This window comes from Eurosta solidaginis, chromosome 1 (assembly GCF_040869045.1).
Source record: "Eurosta solidaginis isolate ZX-2024a chromosome 1, ASM4086904v1, whole genome shotgun sequence".
Taxonomy (NCBI): domain Eukaryota; kingdom Metazoa; phylum Arthropoda; class Insecta; order Diptera; family Tephritidae; genus Eurosta; species Eurosta solidaginis.
The window spans coordinates 23615420-23639843 of NC_090319.1; the positions used below are offsets into that span (position 1 = coordinate 23615420).

Consider the following 24424-nt stretch of genomic DNA (forward strand, 5'->3'; position numbering starts at 1 on the left):
TCAAATGAACCTTTTTTCATTTTAAATGAAACTTTTTTCATTTTAAATGAAATTTTTTCCTTTCAAATGAAACTTTTTTCAAGTCAAATGAAACCATACTACTAAGGTAATTGTCAATATATTTATATCGTACTTTATAACGCCAAGTATTTATCACATTTTTCTTTAAGACAACTTTTTCTAATTAGCCACATTGAAGAAAAAATGTTTGCTTAAATTTTCTTTGTGAATTTAATCTGCAGTTAAGGTCGGCTTAGTTTAACCTTGCCTTTTGATCGTTTCAATTTTTAATAGATAAAGTAGCAGGATTATACGCTAGGCAACGTATATACTACAGTTTAACCACCCACTTAAAATAAGCACCTATATTTTTTACTTGTATCGACTCCTCTTATATATAAAGCATATTTTTCTTCTACATATACTTCGCTAATAACGTAGGAATAAAGCATGATGTGAGCGTATTTCCTATTCACTGTCTGACACCAACTAACAAATCGGTTGAATCCTCTGTATTATGCTTTTCTCTTTTACCAACGTCTTACCAAACAACAATTCGAACATTAAACCGATAACATTGCATTTCATGACACCAAAGTAATTATTTTGTCGTTTTTAAATTCAATTCCGACAACAATTGGATTCCATGACAGCCCTGTATATCTATATATATAAAAGAAAGTGGTGTTAGTTACACTATTTATAACTCAAGAACGGATGAACCGATTTGGCCGAAAATTGGTGGGGAGGTAGCTTAGAACCAGGGAACGGACATAGGATACTTTTTATCCCGTTATGGGTATGGTCTTGAGATCAAAACGTGGATATGGGTAATCCTGGGATGTGTTTGTACCATATGGCTATCAAATGGTAGCTGTTTATAAGTATTTTGATACCCCTGGGTAACTAGGGTCTCGAGATATAGGCCAAAACGTGGACCCGGGTACCCTTAGAATGTGTTTATAGAATATGGATAACAAATTAAAGCTGTTGATGAGTTCGTTATTAGAGGGTAATTTTCATACCCCTGGGTGACTGGGGTCTCGAGATATAGGCCAAAACGTGGATCAGGGTAACACTGGGATGCGTTTTTACATTATGGGTATCAAATTGAAGCTGTTGATGTGTGAATTAGTACAGAGTATTTTTTATGCCGCTGGGTGACTAGGGTCTCGAGAGATAGTCCAAAACGTGGACCCAGGTACCTCTGTTGTTGTTGTTGTTGTAGCGATAAGGACACTCCCCGAATGCCTTGGGGAGTGTTATCGAGTTGATGGTCGTTCCGGTACCAAGCCCGACAATCTCGGGAACGATTTGTTATGACCACATGCGACCTTCTAGGCCATTCCCGCCCTCCAACCCCCTAGATCCACGAGGAGTTCGGGATCGCCAAAGCCTCGGCTGTTAATGAAACCGGATTCGCCACGGATAGGTGAGGTTGACAATTGAGTTTGGAGAAGCTATATATTGCGCTGGCAAACGGAAAGGGCTGCGCTACACAGAACCCTTGAATCCGGTATGTTAGTCGCCTCTTACGACAGACATACCTGCCGCGGGTATATTCTAACCCCCTCACCCTCTGGGGACCCGGGTACCCCTAGAATGTGTTTATATAATATGGATAACAAATGAAAGCTGTTGATGAGTGCTTCAGTACAGGGTAATTTTAATACCTATTTGTGACTAGGGTCTCGAAACATAGGCCAAAACGTGGATCAGGGTAACACTAGGATTGGTTTTTACATTATGGGTATGAAATTGAAGCTGTTTATGTGTGATTTAGTACAGAGTATTTTTTATACCGCTGGGTGACTAGGGTCTCGAGATATAGGCCAAAACTTGGACCCGGATACCACTAGAATGTGTGTGTAATATGAATATCAAATAAAATCTATTGCTGGGAGCTTTAAAGTAATTTCCATTGTGATATTCAATTTAGTCGAATCAACCTGCATGCGAATCCGAAATAAAGACATGAATTAATAATACCCACATACCTATTTACATACGTTCTATTCGATTTGCCTGAAATTTTGTATATAAATTTGCCAATATTAGTATTTACGACGCTTTTTTCCGGGAAGTAAACCAGAGACGGACTGGGACTGAGGCTCGGAGTGGGACTGAGGCTCGGAGTGGGACTGGGATTCGGAATGGGACTGGAACAAAATACATACCACCCTCTGGGACTGGCAACAAGGGATGAAGAAGAGTGAGAAGAACTTGAGGGAAGAGAAAAGATGGAAGGAGAAGGAGACTGAGATATAGATAGAGTGGGACGAAGATAGAGATAGATGAAGCGAAAAAGACGGAGGAAGGAGTGCATAAAAGGACTAAGAAAAAGGGAATAGGGGGGAGGGCAGAGTTAGACGGAAAAGGCTTATTAAAATATATGCAGATAGACCAAATTTAGGGCAGAACAACGTCTGCCGGATCTGCTAGTTGAAAAATAAAATAAAAACTTTGTAAACAAAATTATTTAAATAATCATATAGAGGAACCTACTTCGCAAACACCATCTTCGGAGCATGGATGAAAAAGCTTTACGCTGGAAACATTCTATCCGCTGTATGTCATTTCGCCTTGTTTTAAATATATTTTAGATCGAGACTAATAGCTGATCATGGTGAAGACAGTGAAACCAGAAAGTCAATAAATTTCACAATTCCACTTCTGAATTAAAGATCGGATTTTAGCTAAGGTACCTTAGTCCACTTTAGTGACGTTCTCTTCATTGTTGTTAAGTTTGAAAATGAAAATCGTTTTTTTTATCCAAATTCATAGGGATCCTAAGCAATTGGTGCATAAGACCGGAATGCTTTTTTTTTTTTTTTTTTTCATACTCCACCCGTGTCTTCTCTGATATCTTCTCAGCATTCCGTTTTGGCTTAAGCCATCTGTGGCTGTCAACGTGATCAGCGGGATCTCTGCGTAACTCATTCACTTAAACGAAAATCACAAGCTTAAACTTACCTGCTGTTAAGGCCAATAAATAAGTCTTCAAGACTCTGCATGCCGGCAAAAAATGTTGAACAAAAAGTATAGCTTCAGGCTCGAACGCATTGTATGCACAAAACTGTTATCCAACAGAGCTCAACCAACGAATTATTGTTAGTGGTAAGATGTCGCGGTGAACCACATGTTAACACTGTGGTGATATGCATTATGCCAACGATTTACCCCTGATGATATTTTGTGACATTGCGTATACGGATATCAGAACTCGGTTGCGAGTGAATGGAGTTCCATAAATATCCAGATTTTTAAAGAAGGCGCTATCTCGACTGTCGATTTCGTGAAGGACGAGGAATGATGCTGATGCTTGATATATTCTTATAGTACGTTACTTTCTTCAGTAAGCAGGTAAAGAGGAAGGATTCAGTCCGCCCGAAAGACAAGGTAGTAAACGATTTAATTTGCCTTGAGTTAGCTCAGCTAAGCGACGACCGAACCCGCTTAAAACGTTAAACGCCAACTAGATATATGTATAAGTGAAAACATTACATTTATTTATAAGCTCAATGGAATTTCCATGTAATTTGTAAGCCTCATATAAGTTTTTTTTTCATATAAATTAAATCAAGTGACATTGTTCAATTCCTACCACCTATGCATGAATGTATAGTACATAGTAATATTAAAAAATTTGCGCAACCCTTATAGTATTCAATTCAAATTTTAAGATTTTGCAAAATTCTCAACTTCTTTGCAATGTTCGATAACACTATTTTGTTCCGTATCTGTGGAAGACGATGGCGCTGTTGTTGTTGACGACGTATCGCTAGCATCCTCACCACTTTCTGTGCCACCATCATTCACATCATCTTCATCATCATCATCCTCAACATCTGCATCTTCATCATCCTCAACATCTGCATCTTCATCATCCTCGGTATCATCCTCTTCCTCATCATCGCCTTCCTCTTCACTCGTAGAAGTATTACTCAAATGCATATCCGTAATTAATTCCTTCAACAACTCAGTCTCAATTTCACCCAACTCTAGACGTAAATGTTTTTTACAGACATCCAGTAAAACATTTTTCAAATTTCTCGCTAATAATTGTAAATGGGTTTGATCACTACTCTTACTAAAGGCAACATAACGTATATAATCTTCAATGTAATAATGGTTGAATACTTCTTGACTACAATCGCTGCTAGCGAAAAGCAGATGCGTTTGCAGTAACTGTTTTAAAACCCAGGTAGGATTTTTATGTAAACCCTCTATAGCATCTTGCACGCATAAACGACCTAAGTCATAATTACGATAAAGTGGATAGATAAGAGAGCGTCGTAGAAAACTGACAACAACATCTTTGATGTTATCAAAAGGTTCAAAGTAGCTAAGTGTTGCCGATAGGATGCTGCGCGTCCAACCGCTTTCACAAGTTGTCTCATTCGATGTGGAACTAAGGGGGGAACATGTTGAAAGTAATGTAAGTTCAGGCATGAGTATCTAGTAGTCACTACTTACCGTATATCGTAGCAAATAGCTAGAAGAATGCTTATTAGGCCATAATCGACCTCAGTCCGTTCGAAGCTTAGAGACAGAGTATCTGTTTGCGACATGCGTGTCAAATTATGCAGTAAACATTCTTCATCCCGTGTCAGTTTCGCATCTGAAAGAGTGATATTAGTTAGAACTTTTTACACATAACCTATGTACCGGAGCGACTCGGGATTCTTCCCGACCAAGGACTGTCATTTCAGTGTAACCCCATTTAATTTGTTGCATTCTTCCCACAAATTGTTATCCTCCCAGCAGCTCCTTGCAGCGGGACTGCGCCATACTCTCCTGCTCCGGGAAAGTATCGAACCCAATCCGGGTCCGTCTCCTGACCCCAGGCCTGAGAAATGGTTTTGCTGTGTTCGCCGGAAAAGAATCTTTCTAGGACAGTCATACCCTTGTCAGTGAGTCACGTGCAAGGGATGTTGCATCGGTCAGGTTGCTCTGGGCTAGATCCAAAAACCCGACGTAATTGCAACTTCTATATATCTTTTGTGACTCCTTCCTATATATATTTTGTGGCTCCTGGCCAGGAACGCCCAGTCCCAGGACCAAAACAGCAGTTGCGTCCTATCCTCCCCCAACTCAGGCGCAGTCACCCGTCACTTACCCCTAGAGTACCGACGTCTCCCCCGCTGCACTTCTGCAGTTAAACTGCAATGGATTAACTGGGAAGATCACGGAAATAGTCGATTACATGAAGCGGAATAACAATCGCATCGCTGCGATTCAAGAGACTAAACTCATAACAAGATCTTCCCTGCATACCTGTTCTGGGTCCACAGAAAAGATCGCGAGAGGGGAAATGGAGGCGGTGTCGCGTTTATCATACACCACTCGGTGCAATATCATATATTTGATCCCGACATCCGCCGCAGGGACAGTGTCTTACGACGTCAAGGCTTATCTGTCCGGTCAGGCGATGCAAACTAAGAAATCATCAACATCTACATCCCTCCTGCCACCTGTTGCCCCAATGGATACCACCCTGTTATCAGAGCACTTTTTACTGGCGAAAATCGCATAATCTTAGATACCGGGCCTCCTCGGGAAGTATTTATGGCCTTACCACAGTAAGGGGCGCTGCTGTGGCGGACGGTTCTTTCCCTGTATATAATACTGGACCGCTGAGCCCGCCTTGTCGGGCAGGTGGTGGTACGACCAAGATGAACTACTCATTACCTGATTGTAATAAGGACGATGTAAAGAGGAGGACTGAGTCACAAGCCAAGGAAGACAAATACGAATTAAGCGAAGCTTCGGACTCGGGGAGCGAGAGTAGTGCTGATTCAATGAACTCCGTGTTGGAGAAGCACACAAATGAAAACGGAGTAGAAGAGTGGAGAAGGGTACGGAGCAGCGGAAGTAAAAGAGCTCTCTCGCAGTACCGGGCAGCACTAAGAATTGTACAACGCTTGAGAGCAGTGGTCGACCCAACAGAAGTGGAGATCGAGCGCTTGGAATGGGACCATGAAGCGGTAGAAGTAGGTCGAAGGCAGTTCAAAAGGTTTGTTGCGAGAAACCCTCGGTTCTACAACCGGTACGAGGAGGAAGAAGCGTCGAATGGCAGAATGAAGAGGCAACATTCGGCGGAAGGCGACAAGCCTGCTTTCAAGAGGCAAAAAGGACCCAGTCCTAGAGCCGCGAGGCAGGGCAGTCGCATAGACAAGACAAGTAGGCCCAAAGCTGTAAGACAGATGGGCTCCAATAGCGAGGTAGCAACTACCTCGAAAGCTGCGAGTCAGAGGGAAGTTCCAACTACGGAAGTAGGAGATAAGCCAAAGGGAGATAACGCTAAGACTCCGGCTTTCTCGGAGGCGCTAAAGGGAGTTAACGCTAAGACTCCGGCTTTCTCGGAGGTGCCAAAGGGAGATAACACTAAGACTCTTGCTTTTCCCGAGAAGATGAGTGATGTGGCAAAGCAGTCACTGACTGGCGCTGGTTGATCGTAGCAGTCCTTTCGGACAAATGACTACTGAAAGGTGGAGATCTGTGGAAAGGGAGCTTATTAGCTGAATGCTTAAGATGATGGGGGAACAACCAAGTAAGCCCCTTCCAACCTTTGATTCGGGGGGATGGTATAATGGTGTGAAGATGATAGCGTGCGACAACATCGCGAGCTTGCGGTGGCTGGAGGAAGTGGTTCCAAACCTCCAAAGGCAAGGCACGAACGCGCGGTTTGAGGTGGTGGATAAAGCGCAAATACCCACGGTACCAAAAGTTAAAGTATGGATACCATGCGTGATGTAGTCGGAGGATACACTGCGACTTCTGCAGAATCAGAATCCGAACATACCGACACAGGATTGGAAGGTACTGACTGTATCTCGGCCTACCGAGGATGGTCAGTTCTACATCTTCCAAATAAACAAGCAGGCGGAGGATATTTTGTACACGCAGCTTGGCAAAATGTCCTTTGGCACTGGCAAAATTTACATGCGACTCAGGAAAAGAAGTCCCGAGGATAAAAACCCTAACATGCTAGAGGTGGGCGAAGTCGAAAAGGACCTCAAAAGCTTAAGGGAAAAGACAGGTGGAGGTCCCCGACGTCACCACGAACGTGCTAGAAGAGGACCAACCGCTAAATGGTGCTGTGACTCGCACAGAGGAACATCCGGCACAACAGTCACGAGGGGCTGAAGGGGGCCTCGAATACTCTAAACCAAAAGGGCAAGGGGAGGGCGACGACGTCAAGACGAAGGTGCTGGAGGGGGACAAACAGCCAAATGGTGCTGCAAGTACTACAGATAAACCTCCAACACAGTAAAGTGGCGTCGAGCGAACTCCTCCTAACACTTGAGGAGGGTTCGTTTGACGTGGCGCTGATCCAGGAGCCGTGGCTCTCATCGGGAGGAAAGGTTTCTGGACTTAGCGCGCGCGGGTTTGGCGTTTACTACGCGCCTAATTACACCACTGCGGATCTCGTAGCGGTGGCCGTTGAGCAAAAGAATAAGCAGGCATTTATCTTGGCGTCATGCTACATGGCCCATGTTACGGAGGTTCCACCGATGGAGTGCAAAAGGCTAGTACAGGAGGAAGGGCGCAAAAGGCGGTTGGTCATACGCGTAGATGCAAATGCGCACCACAATGCGTGGGGAGGAGCAGATACGAACGAGAGAGGCGAATCCCTATTTTGTTACATCCTGCAAACCAATTTGCAGATAGCCAAGAGGGGAAATGTCCCTACATACATTGGTCCAACATCCAGCAATGTTCTGGATATTACATTGAGCTCCGAGCGTGATATATCAAGGTATGATTGGATGGTTCTTGATAGACCATCCTTCTCCGACCATGCGTATATCAGCTTCAGCATCCCCCTAAAGAGGGTAGAGAAGGGAGGAACCTTTAGAAACCCTAGGTCAACGAACTGGACTAAATTCCAGAACCATGTAGAAACAAAACTGGGACAACCCAAAGAGGTTGCTAATGTAGAGGAACTGGAGGAATCGAATGAATACCTAACAAGGACGCTTATGACTGCGTATAACAAAGCTTGCCCTCTAAGAAGATTCAGAGGAAAAGCAAAGCCGCCATGGTGGAGCAATGAGCTGAGTCTTCTAAGAAGACAGGTAAAAGAAATGTTTAAGCTCGCAAAGACCGCGGAAAGTGAAGCGTGTCGGGACGAGTACAGGGATCTACAGAGGATCTACAAGAGTGAAATTACCAGGGCGAAGAGAAACTCATGGAAAAGTTTCTGTACGGACATAGAGTGCTCCAGCGAAACAGCACGGCTGAAACAAGTCCTAGCAAAGGGAAACATAGTCCAGGGACTAATAAAGAAAGAGAACGGGGAATGGTCACGTAATAGTGAGGAATCCCTTGAGGTGCTTCTTGATATACATTTCCCATCGGGAGATGGTTTAGAAGAGCCAGCAGACATCACTCACACTTCGATCACGGAGCTAGTAGTGCCGGGCTTGGTGACCGATACCAAGATCGAGTGGGCAGTGAAGACGTTTTCTAAGTTTAAATCGCCGGGCCCAGATGGTATATTCTCGGCAATGCTACAAGTCTCAAGTAGGGCGGTCGTGGAATGGCTTAAAATAATATTCGATGGGTGCATAAGACTGAATCATGTACCGCACTCTTGGAGAACTGCTCGTGTAGCTTTTCTACCAAAGGCGGGGAAGATCGCTCACGTGTATCCCAAAGACTATAGACCCATTAGGTTAACATCATTTCTGCTCAAAACCTTTGAGAGGCTGATAGATGTGTACATAAAGTCGAATATAAGGAGTATGCTCTAGGAGTCTTCTTGGACATTGCCGGGGCTTTCAATAATGTTGCAAAATGGGCGATTATGGATGGTCTTAATTACATTAAAGTACATCCAGCCTTAAACAGATGGATCGGCTGAATGTTAAATTGCAGATAGATTACATCACAATGGGGATTGTACGAGGCCACGAAATCAGTGGACAGGGGCGCGCCGCAGGGAAGGGTGCTATCATCTCTGCTGTGGATGCTGGTCATCAACCAACTGCTCAGGCAATTCGATGAGGGACCCGTAAAACTTACGGCTTTCGCAGATGACGTTGCAATTGTCATAAGTGAAAAGTGCCATCCAACGATTAGTTCTTTGATGGATCGGGCGCTTCGGGATATTCATACCTGGGCATCTAATGTCGGGTTGAAAGTCAATGCGGAGAAGACGGATATGGTCTTGTTTACAAAGAGGTATAAGGTCCCAAATTGGACCAGACCTAAGTTAGGAGGGGTGACCTTACAGGAGAAACCTTGCACAAAATATCTAGAAATCATCCTAGACAGTAAGCTGTAATGGAAGCTCAACGTGGAGGAGAGGGTCAAGAAGGCCTCAACGGCACTCTATGCATGTAAAATAATGCTGGGGTGTACGTGGGGCCTATCGCCCTCTCTTGCGATTGTAAGCCCTATTCTATACTATGGAGTTCTTGTTTGGTGGAAAGCCACACAAAAAACAACATATACCTCAAAAAATTAGAGGGGGTATACAGACTATCGATGCTTAGCATTACGGGAGCTCTGAAAAGAACCCCGACGGCTGCACTGTATGCAATTCTGCACTGTATGCCATTCTGCACATTCCACCTGTAGACCTGGTAGCAAAGAACAAAGGATTAACGACCGCAACCAGGCTCGGTGCTTCGGGGCAGCTTGAGCGCCGACCATATGGCCATAGTAGTATAGCGTCATCAATCACAAGACGAACAGACTACCTGATTCCCTATTATCTATTATCTATATTGGGTCCCAGGGCATATGGGAATAGATGGGAATGAAAAAGCGGACGAACTAGCTAAAAAGGGCGCATCCCTTGAAGCTTGCTCCGTAGACATCCCAATTAGATTGGGCGAGATTAAGCGAAGGCGAGAGGTGCACATGATCGACCAAGCGGGAAAGGCGTGGGTTCAAGCGCGGGCTGTAAAGTGTCGAAGATTATGTGTAGGCCTTACAACCTTAGACTAACAAAGTTACTTCTATCATTAAAAAGAGAGGACTGTAGACTTATGACGGTTATTCTGACAGGACACTGCCTTCTGGCGTCACATGCCTTTAAATTAGGCTTGGTCAGTGATAGCAGATGTTAGGAGTGATACAGCTGTCAGATCTAGAAGCAGCAATTGGCTAAAGTCCTAGGAAGCTTCTAGGATTTGCCAAGAGGACGGAGTTATTTTATAACATAGGTCCTGGTTTTTGATAGGGTTTTTCAGTTTGGTCGTTAAAACAAACTTCTGGTAACACTACGGACTCAATCAGTCTATGTGAGGTCCTCATGGACCGGCCAGTTCAACCTAACCTAGGCGATTTCAATGCCTACCACGATCTGTGATATTCCAACTTTCAGGCGGGCAGCAGGTGTGGGATGTTGTCGAATCAAATTGAAGAAACGACGTTGTGCACAATAAACCGACACGCCCCCCACTCGTATAGTAGGAAGCTGTCACAGTTCACCAGATCTGTCCATGGTGAGTACAGGTCTTGTGAACTGCGTCAACTGGCAGCTGATGGTAACATTGGCATCTGACCACCTGCCTATACTTGTTTCGCTCGAGCGAACCGCCGACTTCATTGTCAACGAAAACCGCACTTTTATAAATTTAAGAAAGGAAAGTTTAGTTTAGTTTATGAATTCAGTCTATGATCAAAAATCTTACAGACTATTTACAATAACATATTAAAAATAAATGTAAACATTAAACATATACAATATATTGTAACGAATTTAGTGCAATTCCTCTTATTTGCAACCTTCTGCTAACGTTCGAATCACTAAACTAGTGAATAAATAACTCCAATATTCGATAATGCAATATGGTCTTTATTAGACTACTTCAAAATAACACTTATACTTCGCAACTGATAGCTTGCTTAAATCAAACTGATTGTCGTGCCTCAACTGTTGCTGCTTTTATACTGTGCGGTTTCCTCGTTGACATATTTCTAGGCGCTTCTATTTCCAGAACTTACTAGTTAGTTATCAGCTATAAAATTACTCAGCTATAACTACAGATGCACGATTTTATAGCTTCTCTCATAGCCCATGCGCGTGTATATGTGAGTGATACTTGCACAAATGACTGCATACTTTTGGGCAGACCTGTTAAATAATGATTACTAATGGTAATGATTAGCCGTTCCATTGATTATTTCCTTTAAACGCCATTTAACGATTACTTGCCATTATTTTCTATTTTTAATGATTACTTTTCAATTAATTAAAAATATAATCAAAAAAAATCTTGATTTTTTCTGATTATTGAAAAAAATCAAACCAAAATCAAAAAATCAAAAATAATCAAAAGTAATCAAAAACGCATTTTTTGATTACTTTTTGATTTTTTGATTTTTTTTTAATTTTTTTTTTTTTTTTTGATTTTTTTTTACTTCTGATTATTTTTCCGCTTTGTTGAAAGAAAAGTTCTTGTTTGGTGCATGCACGGAATAATTTCTACATACAAGTACATTTTAGAATGCAATATTAAATCGTAACCGCTTATCGAGGCAAATATAAATATATACGTGCAACATATAGGCGAATGGTTGATCTAAACATATTCTCCGGAAAGTATATGGGGTATTCCATCCCATTTCGACCAATTTTGAATTTTGCATTGGCTGAAAGTTTTTCTTCTTTTTCTAGCTTACGAAAGACGCTTTTCAGAAGTTTTTCAAATTTTTTCATCCAACTCAAAAAAAGTTATGAATTTTAAAAAAAACACCGTTTTTGCTTTCAAAATGCTATAACTTTTTCAAAAATTGACCCTTTGGGATCTTTTTTTTTTTTTACAATTTGTGTTTGAATGTACTTTTCGGAAAAAATTCAAACAAATTTAAAAAATTTTTTTTTTTTTGTAATTTTTCAGTTTTTCGAGAGTTTTCAAATTTCGCCCTTTTTTTCTCAATCAATTCTGCAATAATCCCCACTAATCCCGGAGTGGGCCGAGAATTTTTTTTTTTTTTTTATTTAATTGAAAAAAAACTTTAAAATTTTTTTTGTATTTTTTCCGAAAAGTACATTTAAAAACATAATAAAGAAAAAAAAATGATCCCAAACGGTTAATTTTTGAAAAAGTTATAGCATTTTGAAAGAAATACCGTTTTCCAACTCAAAATAAGTTTTAAATATTTTGAAAAAAACGGTGTTTTTTTTTCAAAATGCTACAACTTTTTCAAAAATTGACGGCTTGGGATCATTTTTTTTTTTTTTTTAAATATGTTTTTAAATGTACTTTTCGGAAAAAATACAAAAAAAAGTTTAAAGTTTTTTTTTTCAATTAAATAAAAAAAAAAATTCTCGGCCCACTCCGGGATTGGTGGGGATGATTGCAGAATTGATTGAAGTTTTTTATGAGAAAAAAAGGGGAAATTCGAAAAATCTCGAAAAACTGAAAAATTACAAAAAAAAAAACTTTAACAATTTTTTTGAATTTTTTCCGAAAAGTACATTCAAACACAAATTTAAAAAAAAAAAAAAGATCCCAAAGGGTCAATTTTTGAAAAAGTTATAGCATTTTGAGAACAAAAACGGTGTTTTTTTTAAAAATTCATAACTTTTTTTGAGTTGGATGAAAAAATTTGAAAAACTTCTGAAAAACGTCTTTCGTAAGCTAGAAAAAGAAGAAAAACTTTCAGCCAATTCTAAAGGGGTAAGGTTCAAAATTGGTCGAAATGGGATGGAATACCCCATATACACGTGCATAGTTTGCTACACTCATAAATAATATAATAACGATCCTCTATGGTTCATCCTTAAGTCAAGCCAATTTTGTTTTATATACAAAATTAATATATCCACTACTTTGGATTACGTTATGGCTATGCACTGATTGTTTTGTAATCAAAGTTTATCATATTGTTCGCTTTATTTTAGTAATATTGGTTTCATATCATCGCCACTGTGTGGCAATGTTCTCCAAAAAAGGTGGGCTGAAAAATTTGGTACAAAATGAGCTGTATAGCTATCTGGGTGATTCATATACTAGCATGAACATTTTGCGTTGAAGGAAACTGCAAAACTCTTCAACACGCCTTTAAATTCTTCTGCTCCTGTTGAGCAACTACTTTCCTTTGCAGGAATTATAAATCCTCCAAGGCAGCTGTCTTTGTCGGACGTTTCATTCGAAACCTTAACTTTATTGAAAGCAAATACAAATTTGTTATAATGACTAAAACAACTTTTAGATAATGAATATACATAAATACCTCTTATTTTACTTTCTTTTAAGTTTTGGTTTCCATCGAAATATCGTTATTTTTGGTAATGTTAATTTACTGAAACAATTTTTAATTGATGCAAATAATTATTAATTAGATACACATTTCATAACATCATTACTTCCTTGTAAAACATCAACTTGTGCAATTTTTATGTTTACAAAAACACATACATATATATAAAATTAATAAAAAATAACATGAAATTACTAAGCCTTGCATTTTCTAACTGTACCATTGAGCATGTACATTAGATTGGGACGAAACCTCACTTATCTGTAATTTCCGTTGTTAATACTAAAAATATGGCTCACTATGCAAAACTTAAGATTTTATAGAAAATATATGTTATTAAATTTATCTAGGATATAACAACCTTTGGTTAGACAACTAATCATGATGATGAATGACAATTTACGAGGATCGCTCCAGTTGGAAGTTAAGCTATCAACCATCAACCTAAGTAGTATTACTCATACATATTGTTTGCGCATATTGCTTTGTAATAAAACAATACGCACTCCCCAGGTATTCATCGGAAACACTTATAGACACGATAATTTGTAGGTGCGTATGTACATAGATATGTACCCATATGCCTAGATAAGCGCTCACAATATACCGCTACAACCTCCAATGTACTTGTATGTACAAAACAATCAGTGCATAGCCATAACGTAATCCAAAATAGTGGATATATTAATTTTGTATATAAAACAAAATTGGCTTGACTTAAGGATGAACCATAGAGGATCGTTATTATTTTATATGAGTGTAGCAAATTCTGCACGTGTATATACTTCCCGGAGAATATGTTTACATCAACGCGGTCCCATGCCACAGATAATTCCTCTTCCCAACTCCTCTCTCTCTCTGGAATGACTGGGGTGAAGGTTGTATAGGGAGCAGTTATCGGCATACAATAGTCCGTTCTGTCCGTTCGAAACTGGTAAGAAGGCTAGAGTGTCCGCGGTCAGAAACTCCATATCCATATCACGAAGCCTGACCAACAACCTTGCCGCGGCCGCCTTTCCCGCAATATCTACTGGGTATATGTTCAGCATGGCGTTCAGTACCAAGGTAGGTGTTGTTCTGAGAGCGCCACTGATACCGATCAGCGCCGTCCGTTGCACTGACACTAACATTTTGGAGGTGCTCGCCGTGTCCAGTGCTTTCCACCAGACCAGCACCCCATATAGCAGAATCGGTTTGACCACCATCTCATAAAGCCTGTGTACTACTCTTGGCGAGATTCCCCATCTCTTTCCGATAGCCCCTCTGCAGCAGTACAAGGCAATGGCGGCCTTCCTGGCCCGATCTTCCACATTGGGTATCCAAGACAGTGTCTTGTCCAAAACAATCCCCAAATATTTAACCCTATCAGAAAGTACCAACGGTACCCCTCCAATCGAGGGAGTGAATCCCTTAGTGTTGCTAATATTCGTCACACTGCCCTCCACCTAAGTCTGATCGTCCCGATCAGACAAATCTGCCGATCTAAACACTGCCAGCCTTTCCAAATGTACCACTCTTCTATTTCGTGGTTTCCCAATGGTTTGTATGCGGTAGATGGTACCACTGATCTTCTTCACAACTTTGTACGGGCCTTCCCCACTGCACCGAAATTTGGATCGAATACCTATCCCCCGGGGAGGGTTGTATAACAGTACCAAATCTCCCTGCAAGAAACCTTCCGAATTATTGTTCTTATCGTACCTCACACTCTGTTCTTTGGCCAATGAAGAACTATTTCGCAGAGCTTGATCTTGACGGATTGACTTTGCATCATCAGTATCGTCTTGACGTTTCACAACCGTAGTGCGCGCTGGCTTCAAACCACCCTTGCACTCTTTCTGGAAGATTCTTTCAGTCGTTTTAGAGCGTCCATTAGGGTTTGTCAATGCCAGTGTTTTTCTCGCAGGTACCTTCGGTTTGATTTGTTTGGCCCATTCGTTCAATCAAGCCTTGCCGATCTGCTGCCTTTGACTTTTGTGGTTTTTGTCCAATCTCTTTCACCAGCACTCGATTACTGCTGAACCCTTTTTCCAAACTGAAGTTAAGTGGCACAACCTGGTTCTCATAACGCATCACCCTTCTCTGCATATCGATCTTGATGTCATGGTCAACCAAGAAGTCCACTCTCAATATGACTTCATCAACGATCTCCGCCACAACGAATTTGTGTAGAACTGTGACCTTTCAAATTAAGACTTCCCATATCACTTCTCCCTGGAATTGGTTATACTCGCCAGTGACGCAACCTTGCTCCAGGTAATGGTTTTACTCTCCTGTTGACCAAGTCAGATCGGATTAAGGAATGAGATGCGCTCGTATCTACAGTCAGTACACGTTCTTTGCCATCCACATTCCCTCTGACGGTAAGACTGCTCGATTTTCTTCTAATTTGCGATACAGATATCACAGGACATTCAATAGCTGGAGCTAGCTCTCGATCCCTACATCTTTCTCGCTCTTACTCATCCCCTCCAGCTTTGTTATTAAGACCACCGATGCTGTTGAAACCACTAGGATCAAGATCGCAATGACGTGTAATGCGATCGGGCTTCCCGCATTTGATAACTCTTTCACTCCGCTTTTGCGATCCTTTCAGCGCCTCCAATATTGTGTTCACCCAGTCTGGCCTTTCTGCCTCCACACGGCGTGCTTTGAACGCTGGCTTACACAGAAGCGATGCTGTTTCCTGAATCAGAACATGTGATACCGTTTCTGTGAATGTAGGTTTTGGGTTTGCGTATGTCGCTCGCTTCGTTTCGATATCCCGTATTCCATTAATAAAGATCTGGATTTTTACCCTTTCGGTATATTCCACCGATGCGTCCGCATTCGCTAAATGTGCCAGCCTTTCAACATCCGACGCAAACTCTTGCAATGTTTCACCAGGCTTCTGGAAGCGGTTCAGTAACTCCATTTGGTATATCTGTCTCCTATGCTTGGTTCCATATCGTCTCTCGACAGCGGCCATCAATGCTTCATAACTGTTCCTTTCGTACTCTGGAATAGTCTGTAAGATTTCAGCTGGAGGCCCTTTCAATGCCACGAACAGTGCAGCAACTTTATCTTCAGCATTCCAGTTGTTCATTGCTGATGTCTTCTTAAAGACCTGGAAAGGAACAGAACCGTCAAAGGATGGTGTTTTTACCTTTGGATTCCTCGTTGAAACTGCTGGGCGATTTAGCTGCAACTGCTCGATACGTCCTCTCAAAGCATCCACCTCGGCCTCGATTTTTTCTCAAACTGTAAAATGTTTGTATCTTGCGGCTCCAACTTCGAGGAAATACGTCTTTCTTGCTCTTCCAGTTGAGCAGAGATCTGCGATGATATCTGTGCTGAAATTTGCGCCGACATTTCGGATATTCGTGCCTCCTGTGCTTCAATCTTCGCTGTTATACGGTTCTCCTGCGATTCCAGCTGAGATGACATTTGCGACGACATTTCGGATATACGCGTTTCTTGTGCTTCAATCTTCCATGTTATTTCAGATGACATTTCTGCAATACGTGTCTCCTGTGGTTCCATCTTGGATGCCATATATGTCTTCTGCGATTCCAGTTGAGATGACGTTTCGGTTGATATTTGAGTCTCTATCTTCTCCTCCATTTTAGTCGCTGGCTCTTCCACATCAGGATAAAAGACATACTCGTCCACATCAATTCCTTGCGACTCCATTACCTCTCGTAGCCGTGCTTGAAGTTCGATCTTATTACCGGTTGTATTCAATCCACGGTTCTCCAACTCCTTTTTCAGTTGCTGGATCTTTAATTCACTCATTTTTGCCATGTCCAAGTTGTATTCAAAATCTTCGGAATTTATTCAATAATTCCTCTTCTGACACCAATTGGAACGATTTTAGTGCAATTCCTCTTATTTGCAACCTTCTGCTAACGTTCGAATCACTAAACTGTTAAATAAATAACTCCAATATTCGATAATGCAAAATGGTCTTTATTAGACTACTTCAAAATAACACTTATACTTCGCAACTGATAGCTTGCTTAAATCAAACTGATTGTCGTGCTTCAACTGTTGCTGCTTTTATACTGTGCGGTTTCCTCGTTGACATATTCCTAGGCGCTTCTATTTCCAGAACTTACTAGTTAGTTATCAGTTATAAAATTACTCAGCTATAACTACAGATGCACGATTTTATAGCTTCTCTCATAGCCCATGCGCGTGTATATGTGAGTGATTCTTGCACAAATGATTGCATACTTTTGGGAGTATCTCAGATATAAGCATGTGTTTGTGCGTTACTCTCCGCTGCTTGCATGGACATATGGGTAGACATAATGATTGATTTGTTGATGTGCATACAAGTCACTGCTTAGCATCGGCTTAGAGATGATAGTATCCCTTAGTGTTGCTAATATTCGTCATAATATTTATAATAGGTACAACATTATGTAAAGAGTAAGTCAATGGAAGCCTTGAATGTATCTCTGGACGCAGAAAAATCAATATTTAATCTAGTAGAGAGCTTATTAATTCTGTAATGGTGCGGAAAATTGGGCTAAAATTATAGTAATTTGCTCTATAAGAACTCAACTAAAAAGGCAGGAATGCCCGCAGATTTTTTTGGGGCACATTAAAGGATATTTTCGCAAGAAGAGTCCCACAGTCCAAAGAGCCCACAATTAAGTCGTACACAAACATAACCAAGTGCACAGTTCTCCTCGCTTCAAGTGATTGCAGATTGATCAGTTGACAACGAGAAGAATAAGAAGACAGCGGGTTATCAAAATGTATGGAGTTCAAAACAAAACGAACTTTCTTTGAACTCTTTCTATTCTGGCCGAATGATTGCTGTAGATGGGGTTCCAGATATTGGAAGCATATTGTAGTTTGGAGCGCACTAATGATATATATAGGGCTTTCTTAGTATACGGATATTTAAAGTCCCTTGCATATCTGCGAAGAAAAGCAAGATTCCTGTAGGCCATTGGGAGCACATAACATATGTGATTGGTGAATGTGAAATTTGAGTCAAAGACAACGCCTAGATCAACATGTTCGTTAATTGACGCCAACTGGATGCCTGAAATAGAGTACAACGAAGAATAGGAGCTCATGGATTTTGAGAAAGACATACTAAAGCATTTTTTAACATTTAAGAAAAGATTATTGGAGCGCCACCAATCATCCACATTCTTAAGGTCACTTTGCAGAAGGCAGGAATCTGAAGGGGCATTGATTCTACGGAAAGTCTTAAGATCATCAGCAAATAGCAGAAAACTGGAGTTTTTGAAGCAGGAACCAATATCATTTATGAAAAGCACAAACAGGAGTGGACCAAGAATACTGCCCTGAAGCACTCCAGATGTTGCGAAAAATGAGTGGGACTTAAGATTTTCGATTTTAATACACAAGAGTCTATTCGTCAGGTAGAATTTCAACCATCTTAAAAACACAGAGTGAAAGCCAATACACTCAAGTTTATATAAGAGAATCTGGTGAGATTCTTGTCGAAGGCCTTCGAGGAGTCCGTGTATATAGCATCAACTTGAGATCCATCTTTGAATGCGGATATACTGAAATCTGAACAAGACGCCAAGTTAAACCATCTTGATTGGGTTCAACAATGCGTTTGACTATATAGGATAGTTTATCTTTTATTATTTTTTCGAAAAGTTCCGAACAAACAGTAAGTTTAGCAATGGGCCTATAGTTTGAAACATCGTTTTTATTCCCGAAAAATTACGATTTCAGCCAACATTCCAAATCCGTTTTCTATTCTACATAGTTGCGCCGGTAAAGACCGGCTTAATACTTTCTGTAAACGCCACAAGGACAAGTTAGGTATCCGTTCTCCTACTGGAACTTCGTTTGACAGATCAAAAGATATCAATAAAGAAAATGTAAATATGTCTTTTGATTTGCTTGAGGAAGAGTTTGAGAAGCATACATTTTCAGCCACTCACATTTATAATGTAGATGAGACGGGGCTTTCTGTTGTGCAAACCAAATTTTCAAAAGTCATTGGTAAGAAAGGTAAAACGCGTATTGTGATAAGTGGCATGAGAGCTTCTGGAAATTTTGTGGCCCCTTCACTTTTCCTTGGAAAAATCACAACGACCAGCTCATGAAAAATGCGCCACCTGGCTCTCGATCTTCTTGACACTTATCAGGTTGGGTGCAGCTTCTTGACATATTCACAATGATTTCTGCAATTCTTGAACTCACAAAACCAACGAAAGAAGATCCAGTAATGTTGATTTTAGATGGACACTACAGTAATAAATATTGAAGTGATCAACTTAGCTCGTGAAAACGGAGTGGTGATGATATCATTGCCTCCACATTCCACTCATAAAATGCAACCGCTCATGACTTATTACAGTAACGAATTGAAGCGTTTTATGAGAGAAAATGGACGAAAAGTTACTTAATTCGATTTAGTTCGTCTATTTTCCAAAGCGTATTATAAGGTTCAGATTGGCCAGGTTGCAGTTAACGGTTTCAGATGTACTGGTATATGTATACCCATTCGATAGAAATATTTACTGATGCAGACTATATTGCTGCAAATGATATGTGTTTGCGCCTAATTGGCATCTCTGTATGTAATCATATCAAACGCCAATTAGTGGCATTGGCAGCACTGACTGTCAGCTGTCAATGGCCACTTCCGATTATTCTTTATAGTAATTAAACAAAGAAAAACTAGTGCAAGTGTTTTTTATAATCGGCTATAATCCTCCCGTAAGTAAACCTTACAACCCGCAACCCGCATTTTAACGCTAACATTTTGGTCCATCGACCCGGATCGCGCAATATTTCCGCAAAATACAGTCCACATCGCTTTAATTTTATAAGTTTCATAAAAACCCGCAAATAAAAAATGTCTTCACAATTTTTGTTGTTATATCGGCCTACTGATTTTAAGATCGCGGGTTCGAATCGAGCTCAAGGCCTAACAATAATTTTTTATCATTATTATTGTTATGATAAATTTTTTCTTAATTGAAAAAATTTTTAAATTAGAATAGAAGAAAGAAAAAATTTTAGACAACTGCCAAAGCTCGTTGTATAGATCCATTTCGGGAACTGCTAAATTCCTTCATCGGCAACGTTTAGGCGCCGCTGCTATAACCATTCAGCCATCACAGCGGTTTTTTGTTTGTCTTCATTAATCCTACTTCTATTCTGTTTCGTGCCAATTGTGATAAATTTTTTCTTAATTGAAAAAATTTTTAAATTAGAATAGAAGAAAGAAAAAATTTTAGACAACTGCCAAAGCTCGTTGTACGAAACAGAATAGAAGTAGGATTAATGAAGACAAACAAAAAACCGCTGTGATGGCTGAATGGTTATAGCAGCGGCGCCTAAACGTTGCCGATGAAGGAATTTAGCAGTTCCCGAAATGGATCTATACAACGAGCTTTGGCAGGTGTCTAAAATTTTTTCTTTCTTCTATTCTAATTTAAAAATTTTTTCAATTAAGAAAAAATTTATCATAACAATAATAATGATAAAAAATTATTGTTAGGCCTTGAGCTCGATTCGAACCCGCAATCAAAAAATGTCTTCGTTGAAAGTTCGTGATTCTGCTTTAAATGCATTAAAGCGGCATTTGCAATCGAGCAAAGCCGATTCGCTTGCGGTCGATGCAGAGGCTGCAACCACATATTTGCAATTGCTAGAGGAGCAGTGGGAACGTTTCTGCAAAGCACAAGAAGAAGTGGAGGTTTCGTGTGGCGACGAAAACACAGCAGTAGAAGAGCAGGCACGAATTCAAGGTGAGGAGTTGTATTTGATCGCTAAATCAAATTTTAAGCGCATTCTTGCGCCACAAAAGCAACCAACCCCTACAGTAACTCCGACTGCACCTGCACGCATGCCGCTACCGAAGCTGCAGTTACCATCCTTTAGTGGCGATCCAACAAAATGGATCACTTTTCATGACGCATTCTGTTCACTAGTGAATTCCAATGCAAGTTTGTCGGACGGACAGAAGTTGCAATACTTGCGCAATTGTTTAAATGGTGAAGCATTGGAATTAGTTAGTAGTCTTGCTGTAAGCGACAGCTACTACAGTGAAGCTTGGGATATGCTGACAGCACGCTATAAAGTTATGCGTATCATAGTGGACAGCCATATAAAAGCATTATCATCGATCGAAAACGCATCGAAAGACTCCGCAAAAGCAATTAAACACGTTTTAAAATTAACATTGCAGCACGTTGGTGCGCTACGTTGCCCTCAAACGCCCGGTTGAATTTTGGGACGACTGGCTTGTCCATTTGACTGTTTCGAAATTAGCCTATGAAACGCGAAAACAGTGGGAATTATCCCTTGTAGCCGACGATGTGCCATCGTTTGCATCGCTTCGAGATTTTTTGGAAACGCGAGCCCGCTCTTTGGAGATGGTGCCCGCTGCCGCAAACGCACGTACAACTGCACAGAACGTTTTGCATACAACATGCAACCAATTAGTACCAAAAAATCATCCATCATCAAAAACCGCTAAAACCGCATCGTGTACATACTGCAAAGGTGAGCATCGAATCTACACTTGCGAAAAATTCAACCAACTCGACGCGAGTGCAAAGCTATCCACAATCAAAGGACATGTTTTCGCTAACTGCCGCAGCTCGTCATCGTGCCGCATATGCCAACACCGCCACCACACGCTTCTTCATGCTGGTCTCAATACAAACGAGGCAGCTCCTGCTATGCAAAATGCCGTCCAAAACAACGTAACGTCGCACTACGCCGATGCTGAACGCGTAGTATTACTAGCTACTGCTGACATTTTATTGCAAGATAACTCTGGCCGCTGGCAGCCAGCCAGGACACTGTTCGACAACGGCTCACATGCTTCGTTCATCACGGAGCCCTGCGTTCAACGACTTCGTTTACCACGAAATACGTCATCAGCTTGCGTCACGGGTATTGGATCCGTACAAGGAGGTCGCACAAAGGGTGAGGTCAAGTTATCCATAGCGCCAAAGTCACTAAACTCTAAATTTCACGTGAGTACGCTTATTTTATCTAAAATTACTAACGACCTACCAACAAACGCCTTGTCCGAATCACGGTGGCCGCATATCATTGGCTTACCGCTTGCTGACCCTAACTATTTCAAACCTGGTCCGATGTCTTGATTGGACGATTGAAATGGACGAAATGGACAAGTTTTTACTCGACGGCCTAAAAAAGGGTGAAAATGGCACTCCGATGGCACAGAACACCGTGTTTGGGTGGGTGCTGCTTGGGAACGCGACTCCCTCACAAATAAAACCCCGGGTAATCTCAACGCATTATTGTAATACGCAACTAACTGACCTCCTCGCTAAGTTTTAGGAGCTGAAAGAGCTACCACCTAGAAAGTTTTACACGCCCGAAGAGTTATATTGTGAGAAGTTATTCGACGATACAACACAGCGCGCAACTGACGGCCGATGTATTGTACGTTTACCGCTGAAATCCGAGGTGTTGATTGGTGAGTCGCGTAATGCAGCCGTTCGGGCATTGTTGCGGATGGAAAGCAGGTTCGCCACCAACAAAGACCTTCACGAAGAGTACTGCAAATTTATGAAGGAGCTTCTTGACTTGGGTCATATGGAGCTAGCTACTCCAACAACGCAAACCGCATTCTATATGCCACATCACGCCGTGGTAAAAGAAACAAGTTCCACTACTAAGCTTAGGGTCGTATTCAACGCGTCAATGAAGGCGTCGTCAGGGCACTCGTTAAACGACGTGCTAATGGTTGGTCCTCAGCTCCAACAAGATCTCTTCCCGATTTTAGTCCGCTTCCGCACCCATCGCTATGGTATAATTCCGGACATCGGGAAAATGTATCGACAAGTCTACGTCGATAAACGGGACGTCGACTATCAACGCATTGTATGGCGTGAGCATTCACCGCAGCCAATACGCGACTATCGTCTATTAAGGGTTACCTATGGGGTAGCATCCGCTTCTCATCTCGCTGTCAAATCGTTGGATCGCGCAGCACAACAAGCTGGCGCGTTATATCAAAATATCGCAAATATCGTTACGTCAGATTTTTACATGGATGACTTGCTCTCCGTCTCCGACTCTTTCCAAGAACTGACAGCGCTTCAACGTAACATCTCACACGTCTTATCTCAGTGTGGAAGTGGGCAACAAATTGCAAGCCATTGAGACAACAGATGCCGTATGCGTCTACACAGGTGTCCCATCTCTTGTCTGTTGGAAGCGATATCCGAACTCTACGATGTATTTGGCACATGGATACCGACTCTCTTGCGATAGCCTTCAACATAGAGCCACTCCAGTGCGAATTAACAAAACGCATTTTTCTCTCCGATACCAGCAAGATTTTCGACCCTCTCGGCCTCATATCTCCATGCACCATTCGCTCAAAAATTTGGTTGCAAAGAATTTGGCGTTGTAATGTCGATTGGGATGAGTTAGTTCCGCCTGAGATAGCTACAGATTGGTTAACGCATAGAAAAGATCTGGCCATGCTTTCATCGCTCAAGCTAAATCGCTGGCTTGATACTACTCCAAACGCCGACGCAGAGTTCCATGTTTTCACTGACGCATCAGAGGCTATTTACTGCCGCACTCAGTCATCGGACGACGAGATAAACGTCGTGCTCATTGCTGCGAAAACTAAAGTAGCTCCGCTAAAAACAACTTCGTTACCTCGTCTGGAACTCTGCGCAGCTCATCTAGGCGCTAAACTCGTCCACCTAATTCAACAAAGTTTTGGTCACAAACTTGAAAAGCTGTACGCGTGGTCAGACTCAACGATAACGTTGGCATGGCTGCAATCAAATCCAAATCGTTGGGTAACGTTCATTGCAAATCGTGTAGCCGATGTACAAGAAGTCTTGCCGTCATCGCATTGGAGACACGTCATCTCAGAGCATAACCCTGCAGATTGCGCTTCTCGGGCTCTCACACCTGCACAGCCCCTCGGTCACCGCTTATGGTGGCAGGGGCCACACTGGTTATCCGAAACCGATCGTTTTTGGACGCAGTACATAGTGAAACATACTACGAATTTGGAACTGAAATCAATCAAAGCTGGTTCTCATGTAACGCAAACGCACGAAGATTGGGATTTACTACCGAAATTTCACTCTTACAACAAACTCAAACGAGTGAACGCACAAATACTTCGCTTCATAAACAACGCTCGCATATCTGCTCAGAAGTCGAGTGCACACGAACGGCTGTCCGGACCGTTAACATGCTCTGA

The 24424-nt window shown here is 41.5% G+C and overlaps 1 protein-coding gene across 1 annotated transcript in view; it reads right to left on the reverse strand.

The window, feature by feature from the left end:
* Positions 1-3488: 3488 nt before the first annotated feature.
* Positions 3489-24424, reverse strand: part of LOC137250365 (protein SHQ1 homolog) — a 69806-nt gene continuing 48870 nt past the window's right edge. The window contains exons 4-5 of the mRNA XM_067783015.1: positions 4477-4621; positions 3489-4411 (exon numbers count right to left, since the gene is read on the reverse strand). Coding sequence (XP_067639116.1) covers positions 3679-4411; positions 4477-4621 — 878 coding nt within the window. The 3' untranslated portion in view covers positions 3489-3678. The remainder of the gene's footprint in view (positions 4412-4476; positions 4622-24424) is intronic.